Below are 17,879 nucleotides of genomic sequence, written 5' to 3'. Positions count from 1 at the left end.
ACATAGCGCATGCGTACCATCTTAGTTGTTGAGTCTTTGAAAATCTGAAATATGAATATTAAAACAGTGTACGAGTGAGTAGCCAATCGCATGCAGCTGAAACTAGTCAACCGGATAATCTATGCACCAAGAATTCTTGGTGTCAAACCACGTGACTTTTGCGTGTTTCCCCAGACGGAGTATCCAAACTCAAGTAATACACGTATGAAACGCCATATGTGCAAAAATGTTTATATTTTTACTAATATTAAGAAAAAACTCCGTCTGGAGCCCAGACTAGCATACGACGTGTGTTTCACAGCCAACATTTCAACTCATCTGCCATCATTTTTGTACCCTGCCACCGTTTTTGTACCCTGTCACTGTTTTTGTACCCTGTTACTGTTTTTGTACCCAGCTGCCATCTATTTTGTACCCTGTCACCGTTTTTGTACCCTCCACTGTTTTTGTACCCTGCCACCGTTTTTGTACCCTCCACTGTTTTTGTACCCTGCTCATTTTTTTGTACTCAACTGCCATCGATGTTGTACCCTGCCACTGTTTTTGTACCCTGCCACTGTTTTTGTACCCTGCCACTTTTTTTGTACCCAGCTGCCATCGTTTTTGTACCCTGCCACCGTTTTTGTACCCTGCCACCATTTTTGTACCCTTCCACTATTTTTGTACCCTGCCACTGTTTTTGTACCCATCTGCCATCGTTTTTGTACCCTGCCACCGTTTTTGTACCCTGTCACTGTTTTTGTACCCTGTTACTGTTTTTGTACCCAGCTGCCATCTATTTTTTACCCTGTCACCGTTTTTGTACCCTGCCACTGTTTTTGTACCCTGCTACTGTTTTTGTACCCTGCTACTGTTTTTGTACCCAGCTGCCATCGATTTTGTACCCTGCCACCGTTTTTGTACCCTGTCGCTGTTTGTGTACTCTGCCACTGTTTTTGTACCCTGCCACTGTTTTTATACCCTGCCACCGTTTTTGTACCCAGTCAATGTTTTTGTACAAAACAATTTTTTTTTTACAAGTGTTGTACCCAGAAACTGTTTTTGTAATGTTGTCATCGTTTTATAACAATTTTATACAATGTAAAATAGAACAAAATACGTGATAATTGCAAATAAATATAATTTCATTTTCAATTTAATTTTATTTCCTCAATATAATAACATACATACAGGATAATAAATGCAATGAAGTAATCACGTGAGGAGAGAGTCATAATAAGTCAGTCAGTAAGTTTGACCCACCACGAAATATAACATTAAATACGAATACGAAAAAAAATATATATATATATACATAAACTAATAATAAATAAAAGAAAACAAAGCTACAATTTATGCATATTCTCTGTTATACTCATTACTTACTAAATGTTTACTGTTAACATGATATTGTTCTCATCCTTTAACATTAATATTAATATTTTTGTTCTTTAATGTTTACAAAACTTTTATTTCCAGCAGATTATCCTTTTTTTGCACTATAACTTCTTAAATTTTCATTTAACTTTTTTACTTTCTTCTCTTATGTGGATTCATTCCACTTTTTTTTTTTACTTATTTTCTTTAAAAAAACTATTTCCATATATCATTTTGTTTATACATACATTATCATTTAACCACATTGATTACATAGTTTCCTCTTTTTATACATATTATCTATTACACATTTTCATTAACAAAGCTTATTTTTTCTTACATAGTTGTTTTTTTTTCATCTACATGCATATTTATTTCATACAATTATAATACGTTTATGTTTACTAAATCCATCCCATGGGTTTGTCCCATTTTATTTTTCTTTGGATTTATCTATGCAAACATTTACTAACTTTTTACTGTTAACATTATATTTTCCTCATCCTTTAACATTGATTTTTTTGATCTTTAAATGTTTACAAAATTTATTTCCAACAGATTATCCTTTTTTGCATCTACAGTATAACCCATCAAAGTTTCATTTAACTTTTTTTTTCTTGTGTGGGTTCATTCAATTTTTAATTATTCATGATCTAACGTTATTACATAAAAGGTGGTGGTGGTCAAGCTAGCTCTGCAGGTGACGGCCGCCGCATGCATATCTCGCCAGTTTCCCGTATTCTTATGTTGTTCGCTTTGTAATATGCGGCTCAACATGTATCCAAACGCGTAAATAGCGCTGTGCTCTGATGGTACTTCGACACCAGAAATTACTTCTGGTGCAGTCCATGGAAAGCATTTCTTCCACCTAATCTTCTCCTCCGACTCCGTCCGGTCCGAAACGCCTTGCCATAATCTATTGTTACAGGTATAAATTAATTTTACCATCAATCATGAAGCACGTACCACGTTATTACCTGTAAGAGAAAAGACAATTGGGAAAATGAGAAAATAACTGTAAAATAATCACTGAATTGTGTATGGTATAATTGAATTTAATGTATGATAATGAAAAATTAGTGGCTTAATAAAAAAAAAATTACGCATAGGCCTATAACAGATTCTTACTATTGATATCATTATGGACATAATCCTGAGTTGTGGAAATTAGGATATTTTATACGAATATATATTAGGCCTACTGATATACTGTAAATAAGACCTCTTTAGTCCTACTTCACACGTTTACGTAGATCTATCTGATAAGAATTTGTTAATTATTTTATTTTTATCGGCACGTTGATTTCTACCTACCATGCAAACGCATGCAGCAAGTCAGATTTTCCTCCACAATGAATCTTCCGAGAAAGATCTTTTATTTATTTTCGATGCGCTTCCATTCAATTTTAAAATCGCTTTGATGCCTGCCGCCTCAATCCATCAAGAGGAATGGCGGGGGATATTTGAACTCCGTGGTATATCTGGCTTAGGCCTAACCCTTTTGCGATTAATTCTTTCTAATAGTTCTGTTGTATGCTACATTTTCTTCCGCGGGCTCGTCGTTTATATTATCAAGTAGACGGTCATTGATGACCGAGTCTACGCATTTATCTCGTATAAAATCGCGTAGAGTTATCAAATTTAAATTGTGTTTATTTGTATCAATTATGTATGTTTGTTGCTGCTGTACATTGTCTACAAGATGTCCACCACCCAACAACAGGTGAATAAAACATGAAACACTAATATGCTTTCGTGATACATTTATAGCACTGTTCGGAAGTACTCATGATTGTCTATCAATCCATTTTGTTCCCAAAATCGATCAATTCAAAGGGCTTCCAGCCTTTAAAACGCTGCCTGATGACATACGAAATTTTGTGAAAGATATATACTTTCCCATTAAATTTAATAAATTGAATATCACACGGCCATCCCAATTCCCTAACAAAACTATTGTTCATGTTTAAAAGTATTTATTTAATGTGTCTGTAGTTCTAGTTAAATTGCTTTGCATAAAGCAGCATTGAGAAATATTTAGATTATTATTATAAACAACCACTAAAGTATTTATTGGTGTATAAGGTCAGAAATCAAATTTCTTGCAAACTATTTTATAAAATCAGTGACCTATCTAATAGTAAATTGATTGGTTAATACCCAGTCAGTGAGGACCTGATTGACAAGCAGTGCCTGTTTGCTATTGGTCATTGGTAAGAGGAAGTTGAAAATGGACAGCAAGTTATTCTTAACACTTGCAGTCTTAAATAAACACGCTGGCATCTTTATTACACCACAGAGTATTATTCCTGTCAACTTATACCACAATTGACATGTTGAGGGGATAGGTCATCCACTGATTCAGTGGATGCCAAACGTAACGCTAAAGTAGCCTGGTCCGCGTAATGTTGGTGGGAAATACAATAACACTGTACTTTCTTTTTATCTTTTTTGCAATCTATGTAAACGGAAAGCAGTTGTTTTTGTATTGAATTTTGGTGGGAATTAATACAAGGTAGTTTTTCTGACAGGCAATTCAGATTCAGCATCTTTTTCTTCTATATAATTATTTCCTCCACGGTTCAACGTATTTATTTTGTCGAAATCAAATGTTTGATTCATGCATTGTTTCATTGAAACTGAGTTTGTGAGATATTCGGAAGCGATTCTATTTATATTATAAATAAAATTATTATATTGATAAAAATATACAACATCAATTGCATTAATTGCTTCCAATATTAAACAATCTAAAAGATGTACCATTTCTTTGATAAACATAATTATATATTCTAATATTTACATTTTAAAAATATACAATTTAGATTAAATAAATAAAATACACTCTTTGATTCTGTAGTATAAATACCTCAGCTTCTAGATTGTGTATGGAAGTGATTTTTTTGGTGGCAAAGTGTATGTTTTGAGGGACAGGAAATCTAAATACATAAATTGAAGTTTTTTTAACCATATTTTATGAGGGTGATCGGTCCAGCAATTGCTGATCATTTGGAACCCTTGGGTAAGGCAATGAGAGTAAATCATCATGACAAATTTACCACCAGTAAGGTCAAGGTATCAGCACATGATCAATTCCTAACTATAGATGGTGGGGGCGCGGGGGAATGGTAACCTGATATTAATGAAAGTGAATGAATTAAAAGATTGTAATATTGTATTCTATGTTATGACAGTACAAATGTAGTCCTATGCATTTTAATGCACTGGAGTATGTTGTCTATTATTATAACTGTGGTGATATCTTGATACTTAAATGTGTGTTTTTTTTGCTGCCATTTTCTAATAAAATTAATATGTATATTGCATTTGAAATGTTTGACACTATTGACAGAAATATAAAAAGCATTGTAAAAACTGCTATAAAGTGGTAATTAGATCTACTATTTATGTTTTTTTGGTCAATTTTTAGACATTTTCGCCATTTTATTTTAAAAACCTATTTCCCCTACCTGGATTTTCTAGACTTTTAATATAATCATATATGCATTGTAGTGAAATAAATTATGTTGCAATTTTTTCAACCATATTTTTCCTGTACTAGTGGAAATTTATCGTTCAGGCATATTGGCCATGATCAATTGTTCTATACTGTGTCTATATCTAAAGACAAAATGATACATCATAATAATATGATCTTCATCTCGTGTCATCATTATATGATACATAGCTGCATCCACTAGGAGCTTTTGAATATGCAGCCCCTTTTTAAAGTATTACAGTATTTATTTATCATGTTATGCACATCTTCAAAACCTCAAATCACCATTATCTCCAATAACCCAGAAAGCTCCTGAAAAGATGAACTCCTCTGAGTCTGATTAAATTAAGACTGGCAGATTTAGCAACTAGCTAGTAGATAAACATTTTCAGTAGGATAAACTGTAGACATGCTATTTGGATAATTATTAAGAATTATCGGCAAACCTATTGCTTAAAAAAAGTATAACATTCACAAGGCTTTAAATATCGAATTTAATATCAAAACTATTAATTTGATAAAAGGTTTGTTGTTTCGAGGAAATAATTATAAAGAAGAAAGAGATGCTGAATATGAATTGCCTGTCAAAAAAAAACGCCTTGTATTTCCCACCAAAATTCAATACAAACAACTGCTTTCCGTTTACTTTACGTAGATGAAAAAAGATAACGAGAAAGTACAGTGTTATTGTATTTCCCACCAAAACTAAATACAAAGGCTATTTGAGTTTCGGTACAAAGGTCAAGTAGAGCAGTCCAAATTCACGTCCGCATTTGCTCTATAAGTACGTCTATTTCTGAATCGGTTAACATAATTTCGAATTTGTCTTCGAAGAAAATAACTGAATATCTACAACATGTCTGGACGTGGTAAAGGAGGAAAGGGACTTGGAAAAGGAGGCGCTAAGCGTCATCGTAAGGTGTTGCGTGATAACATCCAAGGGATCACAAAACCGGCTATCCGTCGTCTTGCTCGCCGTGGTGGTGTCAAGAGAATCTCTGGTCTTATCTACGAGGAAACCCGTGGTGTACTCAAGGTATTCCTTGAGAATGTCATTCGTGATGCTGTAACTTACACTTAGACTTGCCCCAAGTCTGTATTTTCTTGTTTATTTATAATTTTGTTTTTATTGCGACCGCGATTTTTGTCTGAAAATACAGACTTGTGAAACGCGTATAGAAATCGATTTGTAGACCGCAAACGTCCGATAAGAATGACGTAGGTGATCATACCGTATTTGGCTATATGGGGCGGGCGGTATGTAAATATAGATTTCGAATCAACCAATGATCATCTTGTTTCAAAATGAAAAGATCGAGTACGTACAGTGCTGAATGTCAGAATGTACGAGACGAGACTGCTGATAAAATCGTGTTGCCAAGTTGTTTTTTTATTAATTGTTTAGTCATTGGCCTAGGCCTCTTTCGTAGGTCCTACTCAACTCGCACGTATGACCTGCCAAATAAAACGCCAATAAAGTAGGCCTACATACCACCGGCACACAACAAAGCTACACCACACACTACACATAACAGGACAGGGTCTGGGTGGGAATTAAATCAAATTATCTCCGCGTAATAAATGATCCATTCAATGTTTGATTTGCGGAGAAGCAGCCTATCTTATCAAGACGAGTTTTCATGTTCTTGGGAAAAATCCCATCAAATGTTTACCGAACTACTAGGCATATAAAATCATTTCTAGCCTTCAGAAACTTTCATCAATGTACCAAGTGCACGTTGTCTAAACGTAACATAGCGCATGCGCACCATCTTAGTTGTTGAGTCTTTGAACTTCTGAAATATGAATATTAAAACAGTGTACGAGTGAGTAGCCAATCGCATGCAGCTGAAACTAGTCAACCGGATAATTGTATGCACCAAGAATTCTTGGTGTCAAACCACGTGACTTGTGCGTGTTTCCCCAGACGGAGTATCCAAAATCAAGTAGTATACGTATGAAACGCCATATGTGCCAAAATATTTATCTTTTTACTAATATTAAGACAAAACTCCGTCTGGAACCCAGACTAACTTACACTGAGCATGCCAAGAGAAAGACCGTCACCGCTATGGATGTCGTCTACGCCTTGAAGAGACAAGGCCGAACCCTGTACGGATTCGGTGGATAAGCAGTTTCAATTTCAAACCAAACGGCTCTTTTCAGAGCCACCACATGTACAAAAGAGATTTGTTTGCTAATATGTCTGTTTATTTATAGTATGTACACTACAATATACAAGTGTATATATATTGCTATCCACTATACGAGGAATAAATAAATTTAAGAATGTCATTAGAAATACCAGGTTATTGTATTTTAAGTACAAAATTCCAAATCTACACCATTCTCACTCCTGAGAGAACGATCAAAGTCTACATAAACGTGGTTGTCGACCGCAAACTATATCAACATTTGTTGTCTTTTCAGAGCCACCACATGTACAAAAGAGATTTTAAAGCACCTTGATTGGTCCTAACATTGATGAAGGGCTTCTGTCGTCCAGTGCCCACCTTGACCAGAGGTCTGAGGAGGCAGATACTACGTCATGATTCTCATGTTCACTATACAGTTGTTACTGTAATTATAACAAAAATAGGATTAATTTATCTTTTTTTATTACAGGGCTGCAAATTAAGGGGTATTTGGTCGCATTTGCGACCTAATTTTTCTGTTTGCGACTAAAGCAACAGAATAGGTCGCGCATAGCGCGACAAGATCGTCTGCTTGTGCGAGTTGTTTCAAATTGAAGTCAGGTGTGTTTTCCCTATTTAACTGTGTTGTAATTTAATCTCTCTCTACTCTACGGAAGGCTCAGGAGTTTCCACTAGTCACCGCCGCCGCAAAGGAGTCAGGTTCATTCAAGCGTACAAAGCCCCTAAACATTTTACACTCGTTGTGATTGGAAGTTCGTCCATTTATTGTATGCTGCCTTACCCAATCACACAAAAGGACACCAAATACACAGCACAGTGTGACGCGCGGACGACACAAACCTCGTGGAAAAATCACCTCCGTTTTAAAGAAGGAATATAAAAAAACAATTGTACCGCCGTACACAGAAGTTAGCCAGGGCGGGCGCGGCAGATACTAAGGATTGTCGCCGCGCAGCCATCAGCATTTTTTAGGCAGTATAATGGTTATATCATGATTACTAAATAATGTAATTAATGATATATATAATAATATCTATTCATTATATAGATTAAACAGCAGTATTGTTTATCAGTAGATTTAATACTTTATTCCAGATTCTGATTATCGAAAATGATATATCAGAGAAAATACCGCAGCTTTTCCTACGAAGTAGCTTCGTAGATAAAACAGGCTACGTTGTTGGCTTTGTAGGTTACATTGTTTGGCTTCGTTAGTAACCTCAATAAACAACCTCACGATGTTCTATAGTAAGTAACAAGGTGTGAAAACTATTATTTAATGTGTTAATTTTGACTGGCGGAGGAGGACCAATTTGTACATTACTAAGAAATATATAATATAATATTTTTTATTCGTAAATGTTTCATTTGTGTGTGTTTTTTTACTCTCAACAACGGTGAATATAAATTTCCTACAATGTAAACGTATACGAGACACGATCCAACACAATGAACTATGCCAACTAATAAAAAATAATATAGCGAACGTCCAGTCGATCCAAAAACATGCAAACAAAAAGATCGTAAACAATTCATTCTAAATATAGTATCAGAACGTTCAATCGGTCGCTCAAAAAGACTGCCGACAGAAGATCGTAATTAATACAGACCTAGTTTTTTGGTCACATGTCATGAAACGCGATACTCTGTTTTACCACGTGGCTACAAAACAGAGTACCTGAATTTTGCGTCACGTGAAACGTAATACAGCTCTATAAACTGTTCCCACGATTCGCACGTTTTTCCCCTCCAAATTCTGGTCGGGCCTTTTATCGTAATAATAATTTACAAAGGCCTATGTTAAATCTTAACATGGAATATATATTTATTTTGCATATATTTTGTTTGCGTCCTAGCCAAGGTGTTGTTGTTTTTATAATTCGCTAAACCAAGGTAGGATTGAATGGTCGGATTGAATCATGTAGGCCGCCGAAACTCTCTCTGCGTGAGTTGAGGGCCTCGGGCCCGATGTCGTCTCGTCGGCGGATGTCCTGCCAAATTAGGACAACCGATGTGTAGGGCGGCTACAAAAATTAACGTCTTCTACTAGGATTTTAATTAGCCAACAAATACATGTTTGTTTCCATTGTTCATGCTCCTAAAGGCGATGACATTTAATTGGTGTATCGACGCGTAGATATTATCATAAACAATACATCGTAGGCAACGAACAATACTTTGTAAATTGCAGGATACGTTTAGAGAACAATGACCTACGGTCTATTTACGCGTAGGCTACGAAAGGTTACGCGTATATACAAAGCAGTAATTTCTTTCCGTACCGTAAAAAGAATAAATCTTGCGTGAATATAAGTGGCGCATCAGGACCAGTGCCTAAAATGTGCATAACCCAATCTATGTGCTCAGAAATCGATTGAAACAACCTATAATTACTTAAAAATCCCCCCCCCCCAAGCGCGGGGGGGGGGGGGCTTTATTTGTATACCTCCCCCCCCCCCCCAACTAAACTAAAAACGGATCTGCGCGGATGGGGTTTGAGGGAAGGTTGTTGTCGATGAAAAGGTGCTACTAAAAAAATTGGTGGTGCTACCAAAAATTATTATGAGCCATCATACAAATTTGATAGTGCTACCAAGTAAAAAAGTTAATTTGCAGCCCTGTATTAATTAAATTTTCTGAGTATCAGAAAACATATTTAACAATATAATTACATCATGATGCTCATGTTCACATTGGCCTATATAATATTGTTAATGTATAACAGATACAATTTGGACTCTTTTACAATGTTATTTAATATAAGACATTTATAAGAACCTATGCATGGTGTTTACCAAATGTTCATTAAAGAAGTACATGCTTGTAATTGTTTCAGTGGGGGATAGTTCATATTTATTACCCAGGTTAATCATTATTTATATGAGCATAAAATCGAACAGGTACTTTGTAATAGAATTATTTACTTTGGTATAGTGACATCAGGTTGAATTTTGGATTTAACTGGTCTTAGATATTACATTTATGAAAAACTTGTTTTATAAATGTATTTACTGTGCATTGTTTTTCAAATTTACAGACTATAAGATTTAGTATGAATTCGAATTTAACCGTTGTCATGACATTTCTAATATGTTATTTATTTATTATTGTTTTATTGTAATCCTTTTCTGTGCAATTCTGTTGAAAAATGTTACCTTTTTCCTGCTGCTAAATTTCATGAATGTATTTTTTATGTATAAAATTGAAAAAAATATACCTGTGATATATAACCGTTGTGAGATTTTGTAAATTTGCGCCAAAATAACAAAGAACGTCTACACAATAGAAGTGATTACCGCCTACAGCGCGGACGACCGTGATTGGTCACATCAGTACAAGATTTCCGTAGGGCGAACCAAAAGCGGCTATAAAACACCAGGTACTGTTTGAATCATCATTATTCATTATTTTCGAATACTGTATACCGAAATACAATTAGCAAGTAACAAATATGTCTGGACGTGGCAAAGGAGGAAAAGCTAAAGGAAAGGCCAAGAGCCGATCAAGCCGTGCTGGACTTCAGTTTCCAGTCGGTCGTGTTCACAGATTCTTGCGAAAAGGTAACTACGCATCCCGTGTCGGCGCTGGTGCCCCAGTCTACATGGCTGCCGTACTCGAATACTTGACTGCTGAAATCTTGGAGTTGGCTGGCAACGCTGCCCGTGATAACAAGAAGAGCAGAATCATCCCTCGTCATCTTCAACTTGCCATCCGTAATGATGAAGAGTTGAACAGACTTCTCGGAAGTGTGACCATCGCACAGGGAGGTGTACTACCAAACATCCAAGCTGTACTTCTACCAAAGAAGACCCAGGCCAAAGCCAAGTAAATTCGTATTGCTTACCGCATTCTCAAACCAAACGGCTCTTTTCAGAGCCACCATTTTGTCCAAAAGAAATTGAATTAGCACAAAGTAACAATATAACAACACGGTACTTAACACCAAAAAGCTAATTTATGTGTAAATTGGGGTTATTTCAATATTTTGCTTTCACCATCATCTACAAATTAGACAAAAAGTTTCTTGTAGTGTGTATTATTTATTATCCTCGACTTAACATCATTTACAGTACTATTATAATGGATAGATATATATTTCCATATTATATAGAACATAAAGTACGTATGAAATGTTCACTTTTAACACACAAAATAAACCACGTTTCTAATTACTTACGCCATGGATTAAATCCATGCTTACACTTATTATTATACACATGAACCCCTGTATAGGCTATATCATATTTTGTAAACATTGTAGAAATAAATACTGTAGTTGCATAAAACAGAATCGATTACACAAAGAAGAGTGACATGTTTGCAACAAACAATGAATTAAATATAAAAAGAGATGCATCATTGTTTGGATAAAAAAAGAAAAGATATGGGCCTGATTTAAAAATAAATAGAAAAATGGATATATCAAAGGTTTTTTTTTAATTTCTACATTATTATCAGATAGCAGAGGCCTAAAATACAAAATAACTTATCCCCAAAAAACATAAAAAAATGAAGATTAATAAAATCACACTTTAAAAGGCCATTATGCAGTTTAATAAATTCTGCAAAAAAAAAACAAAAAAGGCGCAATATTTTGGTGAGCTCCGGACGTGTTCTTAGCCACAGATTTCAACCAATAGAATTCGTTTTGTTAATCTGTGGAACCCCCGCCACATTATTGAAAACGAAACTGCGGACGTGTTCTAAACAGTAAAATTTAGCCAATCACTTGATTGCTGATTGAATATAACAAAGAAACACAAGTTTCCATTTAGCCAATCGTATTGCTTGTAGTTAATTACCCTTGCAAACATAGGTCCTTATATAAACGCAAGAATTTAAACAATTTTGATATCAATTTTATTAGTTAAAAAACAAAGATGGCTCGTACTAAGCAAACTGCACGTAAATCTACCGGAGGAAAAGCTCCCCGAAAACAACTTGCAACCAAGGCAGCACGAAAGAGTGCACCAGCCACCGGTGGAGTAAAGAAGCCTCATCGTTATAGGCCTGGAACCGTCGCTCTTCGTGAGATCCGTCGTTACCAGAAGAGCACTGAGCTTCTTATCCGAAAGCTCCCATTCCAACGTCTTGTCCGTGAAATCGCCCAAGATTTTAAGACAGATCTTCGTTTCCAGAGCTCAGCTGTCATGGCTCTTCAAGAGGCTAGCGAAGCATACCTAGTTGGGCTTTTCGAAGATACCAACTTGTGTGCCATCCACGCCAAACGTGTTACCATCATGCCAAAGGACATCCAACTTGCCCGCCGTATCCGTGGAGAACGTGCATAAGATAATTCTCCGTTTTCTCAAACCAAAAGGCTCTTTTCAGAGCCACAATATGTACAAAAGAGATTAAATTAGCAATTGTCTACTTTATTTGTTGTGTTTCTCTACCATATAATATTTAATATACATCAAGTCAAGCTTAGTATATAAACTGATAGGCCTACATTATAATCTAATATGAAAAACAGGTAAAAATACAGTACATACATTAAGTATACTTACTACTGTAATTGCAATTTTTTTTCTCATGAATTGTCTATATAAATTATAACTTTCATTTAGTTTTTTATTCCGTCTATAATCACTCACTCTATAGCTGAGTTGGTTAACCCAACCCCAAAGTCAGTTTACATATAATTAAAATACACAAAGTACTACAGACAGTTAAAGCGAATCAACATGAATGTGAACTTTGCAATGAAGGCTGATGGCCTTTCTAGAAAGTTTAGTTTGATGTTCGCCTTGTTGCTCTACTGTAATAATAATACATGTAACTGTACAACCTTTCATTTTCCACCTCTTGAAATTATTTGTACATGTACCGTACTATACAGTATTCGGGATGAGAATTACATTTTTGACTATTTTAAAATGAATGACGTACCACACCATTTTATTAAACACGCACATAAGAATAAAATAAATGTACTGGTTGTTTTCATACATTATTAAAAACGATTTACTAAACATTTTTTTGGTATATAACAAAATTATTTTTTCAATTGTTTGATATTATTTTATATTAATATATTGAAAAACCACTTAACTACTGTATTTATGTTATGTAAGGACAAGACATCAGATTATTTATTACAATATACACCAAATAGTTCACATTGTGAGGTACATTTTCAATTTTTATCCTACCTTTTGTGTTCGTAAAGTACACCATTGTATTGGTGGTAGGTACAAAATGAAGCATACATACAAAAATTACAAATACTCAATACATTACTGTAAAAAGATAAGGTGTTTTACTTGTCTTCTTCCCTCCAAATGTTAACAAAGAACAAGTAAGCTTTTGTTTTGTACATTCAATAAATTGCGCGCAGTCAACAACCAATGAAAACCGTCGACTAGCGAGCCTAACTGGAAAACCTCATTTGCATACCAAAGTCAATAAATACACTGAGCGATATGAAAATCTTCACTTGATTACTTTACTCGTATCGTAGTTACTAAAATCATGCCACCAAAAACTTCAGGAAAAGCTGCCAAGAAAGCCGGTAAGGCTAAGGCTGTAAGAACTACTGACAAGAAGAGGAAACGTAAGCGAAAGGAAAGCTACAGCATCTACATCTACAAGGTGTTGAAGCAAGTTCACCCAGACACTGGTATCTCCAGCAGAGCCATGGGAATCATGAACAGTTTCGTCAACGACATCTTCGAACGTATTGCAGGAGAAGCATCTCGTCTTGCTCACTACAACAAGAAATCTACCATCACCAGCAGGGAAGTCCAGACCGCTGTCCGTCTATTGCTTCCTGGTGAATTGGCTAAGCATGCTGTCTCTGAGGGTACCAAGGCTGTCACCAAATACACCAGCTCCAAGTAAACATCATTTTGCTGAATCTCAAACCAAACGGCTCTTTTCAGAGCCACCACATGTCCCAAAAGAGATTTTATTAGCTTGTCTTTCATTTTCGTGATTTATTATTAATTTATTAAAGTAATTACAGTATTGGATTTGCAAAATACAGTACTGTATAGTCCAGCCTAAAGATTAGTTATTACTGTCATATCTATATATAAATTAAAATAGAAAAAAATAGAACTTTATTATTATCTACAATATTTTGAAATACAATCCTATTTGAAATTATTCATTATCTATTCTTTTTAAATATCATTACAGTTAACATACATACACATTTCAAACATGGCGTTTAAGATTATAACATTTTCACCAATAAGCCAATAATATAGGTTATCCGGCCTCATTGATTTACCATTGGCATTTCTCTTTCCATGATTTGTCTATATAATAATGACAAGTTTGATTTGAAGTTTGCCTATTTTCTAACTTGTTGCTGTTTTCATGTGTTTTGTCTGCTCCCATTTTTTAAGAATAGATTTAATCCATAAAATCTATTTTTAATCCTTTATTTTTGTGTATAGTTTATTTAACGAATATAGTTTCCGTTAAATGTATCATTCATAAATTTCAGACCTCCAAAAAGTATGGTATTAAATGGCAACTCATGTGTTAAAGGGAATTGTACTAAATACTCTGTTGAACTTATTTAATGAGTCTGGAATTATGTATGTGTACCAACTCCATGATATTTAAGTGTCTTTATAAAAACCACTGAACTTATCTAAAATACTGTATCGGTGAACCTGGTGAAAGTTACACTTTAAAATATATAATCAATCGACATTGTTTTTATTAATTGTTTGATAAATTAATTTCAACGATAAAGAGATGAGGAAATCTGCGAGAATGAGAAAATATTCAAACAACATAAATATAGATGTCCTAACCAATAAACTATTTTATTCAACGTTAGCGAACCATTTAGATGCTATTTTTTTATATTTAAAAAAAACCGAAACCCTAAAACTGTATTCAGAACAGATTTTTGGTTGTAAGAACACCACTTACTGAATAATGTTGACTAACATATATTAAATCCAACGATCTGGAGAAAAAATGACAGTAATTGGATCTCAAAGAAAATAAAGTATTAAATAAAAAAAAGCAACTAAAAAGAAGTTTCAATCTTTCGGTATATCAAACATGTTTGAAAATGTATTTGGTACCCAAGTTGTACGAATTAAATACAGTAGAAATATCCCGAATATAATATTTAGTCAAAAATATATAGTGGTTGAGATTAGTACAATTGTGTTCAAGTCACTGATATTATTGACTCAAAACTAAACAGAAAAACTGAAATATATTCTTCAATTTCTATTCAGTATTTAAGTATATAATAATGATTTTGTTATATTAATATTTTTTATTTAAGAATATTTCTAATTTCTTGCCAATTTCATTATTTTGTGAAATAAATATGGTTTTCAAAACACAAACTTACATGTTGACTGTGTATATGTTTGTAACCTAGCCGAATATTCGGTTAAAAACTCGGATATATAAAAAGAATATATTGTAATTTATTGTAGTTCAACAAGAACGAAAAAATATGAATATTAATTGTTTATTTTAGCAACAATTAAGCCAATAACAAACACAATATTTGTAAAAATCATTGTAAATATTGCAACACAAAAAGGCGGTCTGGGAAACAATACGGTTGCTTTAGTATAGGTCCGCAACATCGATATAAAGCTAGCTTTCAATTTTGAACTTTTATCATAATATTTTAACCTGCTATTTGATTCGTGCTAAAGTGTGTTACCTATCTAAGATGGCTGATAAAACTAAAACTAAGAAGGCTGCAGCAAAGAAGCCTGCTGCTCACCCTACTTACATCGACATGATTTCGGCAGCAATTGGTGCTTTGAAGGAAAGAAACGGTTCATCTCGTCAGGCTATTGCTAAGTACATTCTAGCCAACTACAAAGTAGATCCTGCCAACATGAAAACCCATCTCCGTATGGCGTTGAAACGCGGAGTCGAGAGCAACAAACTGGTCCAGCCTAAGGGTACTGGAGCCAGTGGTTCATTCAAGCTAAACCAGGCTGCAGCAAAAGCTGATGCGGCTGCAAAGGCAAAGAAGGAAAAAGCTAAGAAGAAGGCAGTTGCAGATAAGGAGAAGAAGGCAACAAAGACCAAAAAACCAGCTGCAAAGAAGGCAAAGAAACCAGCTGCAAAGAAGGCTACCAAGTCACCTAAAAAGGCAAAGAAGTCGGAAAAAAAGAAGCTATCTTCTAAGCCTAAGAAGGCTAAATCTCCTGCAAAGAAGCCAAAGACCAAGAAACCTAAAAAGCCGAAAGCTAAAAAGGCTTCAAAATCACCAAAGAAGGCGGCTGCAAAGAACTAAAGTATTTACGACCAAATTTAAACCAAACGGCTCTTTTCAGAGCCACCAAATATCCTAAAGAGATTTGATTGCTTTCACGTATAGTCTTATTAAAATTAAACTAAATTATTAAAATGTTATGAATGCATAGCGGCATGATTTGGATATACACCACATTTTTTTTATAATCCATTTACCAAACAATACCAATAGTGCAATCTTTTGCTTTTGTTATATAAAAGTTGAACATAATAAATACAGTTATGTATATAAAAGATGATTCCTAATAATTATAGCACATTGAATTAAAACATAAATATCTTGAGATGCTTTGATTGAGTGCATGCAACTAATTAAAAGCAACTGGTGTTAATTATCAATTAATCGCCCTCTTACGTTGTTTTTAGGTTCGATTGGATAGCTATTCCTTTCACCTTATACACACGGGTATAATTTGATTGTAAATTACTGTTAACATAAACTGTATAAAATTTATTATAATTTATAAACAAAGGTTTGAACCTTTAATTTCGACAAATGAAAAGTTAATCTACCGAATGAACCAGGTTGAACTGGAGGTTCAACTAATATTTTTATTTCGTATCCGGATATTCACCCCCTGGACATTTACCCCCGGACAACTACCCCCCGGACAACCACCACCTGGACCACTACCCCCTTAGGACAACTACCCCCCGGACAAATACCCCCCGGACAACTACCCCCTTAGGACAACAACCCCCTTAGGACAACTACCCCCTGGACAACTACCCCCCGGACAATTACCCCCTAGGAACAATTACCCCCCGGACAATTACCCGCCGGACAATTACCACCCAGAAAACTATCCCTTTAGAACACCCTAACCACCCAGACTATTCAACAACCTGACTCTGCAACAGTGTATAATAGGAATTAATAACTATATTTTAATTTGTTACTTTGACGAATTACTATTCATTATTGTAAACAAAAGTAAAAGATTGAACATAAATATAGCCTGGTATAAACTGAAGATTGTCACACATGATCATAGGATAGTCGAACGAATTATATAGTACTCCCTGTATTTACTGTAAAGACTGGGTTCGCTAATAATAATAATAATTTTTGCGTCAGGACAATGCTTCGATAACCACTGGTCTTAAAAGAATTAATTTTTGTCTCAAATTTGTCATATATGTATTTTTGTACACTTGAAGAATAATATCACTTTTGATATTTGACCTCAATGTTCACTCACCGAATAAACGTCGATCTTTAAATAAATTCCCCTCGAATAAACGGTGACCATGTCACTCCCATGAAACATCATATGGAATAATCGGCGTCTATTTCCATTAGATTATACCCCCTCCCATTGAATAAACAACTTTCTTCCAATAAATGTCCACCTAAAAACCACCTAAACAATAAACAGCCCAGGCCGTTTTTTCAATAAATACGGTACTTTAAATCTAGCACATCTAGGGTCTAGCGTGCTGTTAAACAGAATAATCGGTTAAAAACGGGTGTTTCAAAACTAGAGACCCGAGACCAGAGACCAGAGACCCGAGACCCAATACGAAAAGGGAGACCTAAATATACGAAAAGGGAGACCCACGTACGAAAAGGGAGACCCCACTATACGAAAAGGGAGACCCCACTATAC

At 34.9% G+C, this 17,879-nt stretch overlaps 4 protein-coding genes and 1 pseudogene across 4 annotated transcripts; all 5 read left to right on the top strand.

The window, feature by feature from the left end:
- Positions 1–5,668: 5,668 nt before the first annotated feature.
- LOC140059603 (histone H4-like) lies at positions 5,669–7,257 on the top strand (annotated as a pseudogene).
- A 3,134-nt stretch (positions 7,258–10,391) lies between these two features.
- On the top strand, positions 10,392–10,933 carry LOC140059601 (histone H2A-like). The gene has a single exon (XM_072105573.1). The coding sequence runs from the start codon at positions 10,463–10,465 to the stop codon at positions 10,838–10,840; it is 378 nt and encodes a 125-aa protein (XP_071961674.1). The 5' UTR covers positions 10,392–10,462; the 3' UTR covers positions 10,841–10,933.
- Positions 10,934–11,792: 859 nt separating this feature from the next.
- Positions 11,793–12,368, top strand: LOC140058834 (histone H3). Its single transcript, XM_072104585.1, has one exon. The coding sequence runs from the start codon at positions 11,892–11,894 to the stop codon at positions 12,300–12,302; it is 411 nt and encodes a 136-aa protein (XP_071960686.1). The 5' UTR covers positions 11,793–11,891; the 3' UTR covers positions 12,303–12,368.
- An 896-nt stretch (positions 12,369–13,264) lies between these two features.
- LOC140059602 (histone H2B, gonadal-like) lies at positions 13,265–14,008 on the top strand. The gene has a single exon (XM_072105574.1). The coding sequence runs from the start codon at positions 13,486–13,488 to the stop codon at positions 13,852–13,854; it is 369 nt and encodes a 122-aa protein (XP_071961675.1). The 5' UTR covers positions 13,265–13,485; the 3' UTR covers positions 13,855–14,008.
- Positions 14,009–15,496: 1,488 nt separating this feature from the next.
- On the top strand, positions 15,497–16,375 carry LOC140059600 (late histone H1-like). Its single transcript, XM_072105572.1, has one exon. It carries the CDS (start codon positions 15,674–15,676, stop codon positions 16,247–16,249), a length of 576 nt encoding a protein of 191 aa, XP_071961673.1. The 5' UTR covers positions 15,497–15,673; the 3' UTR covers positions 16,250–16,375.
- Positions 16,376–17,879: the final 1,504 nt, after the last annotated feature.

The sequence above is a fragment of the Antedon mediterranea genome, chromosome 9 (genome assembly GCF_964355755.1).
Source record: "Antedon mediterranea chromosome 9, ecAntMedi1.1, whole genome shotgun sequence".
NCBI classification, from domain to species: domain Eukaryota; kingdom Metazoa; phylum Echinodermata; class Crinoidea; order Comatulida; family Antedonidae; genus Antedon; species Antedon mediterranea.
The sequence above is the reverse complement of the archived record's forward strand: the minus strand, read 5'-3'. Positions and strand labels throughout refer to the sequence as shown.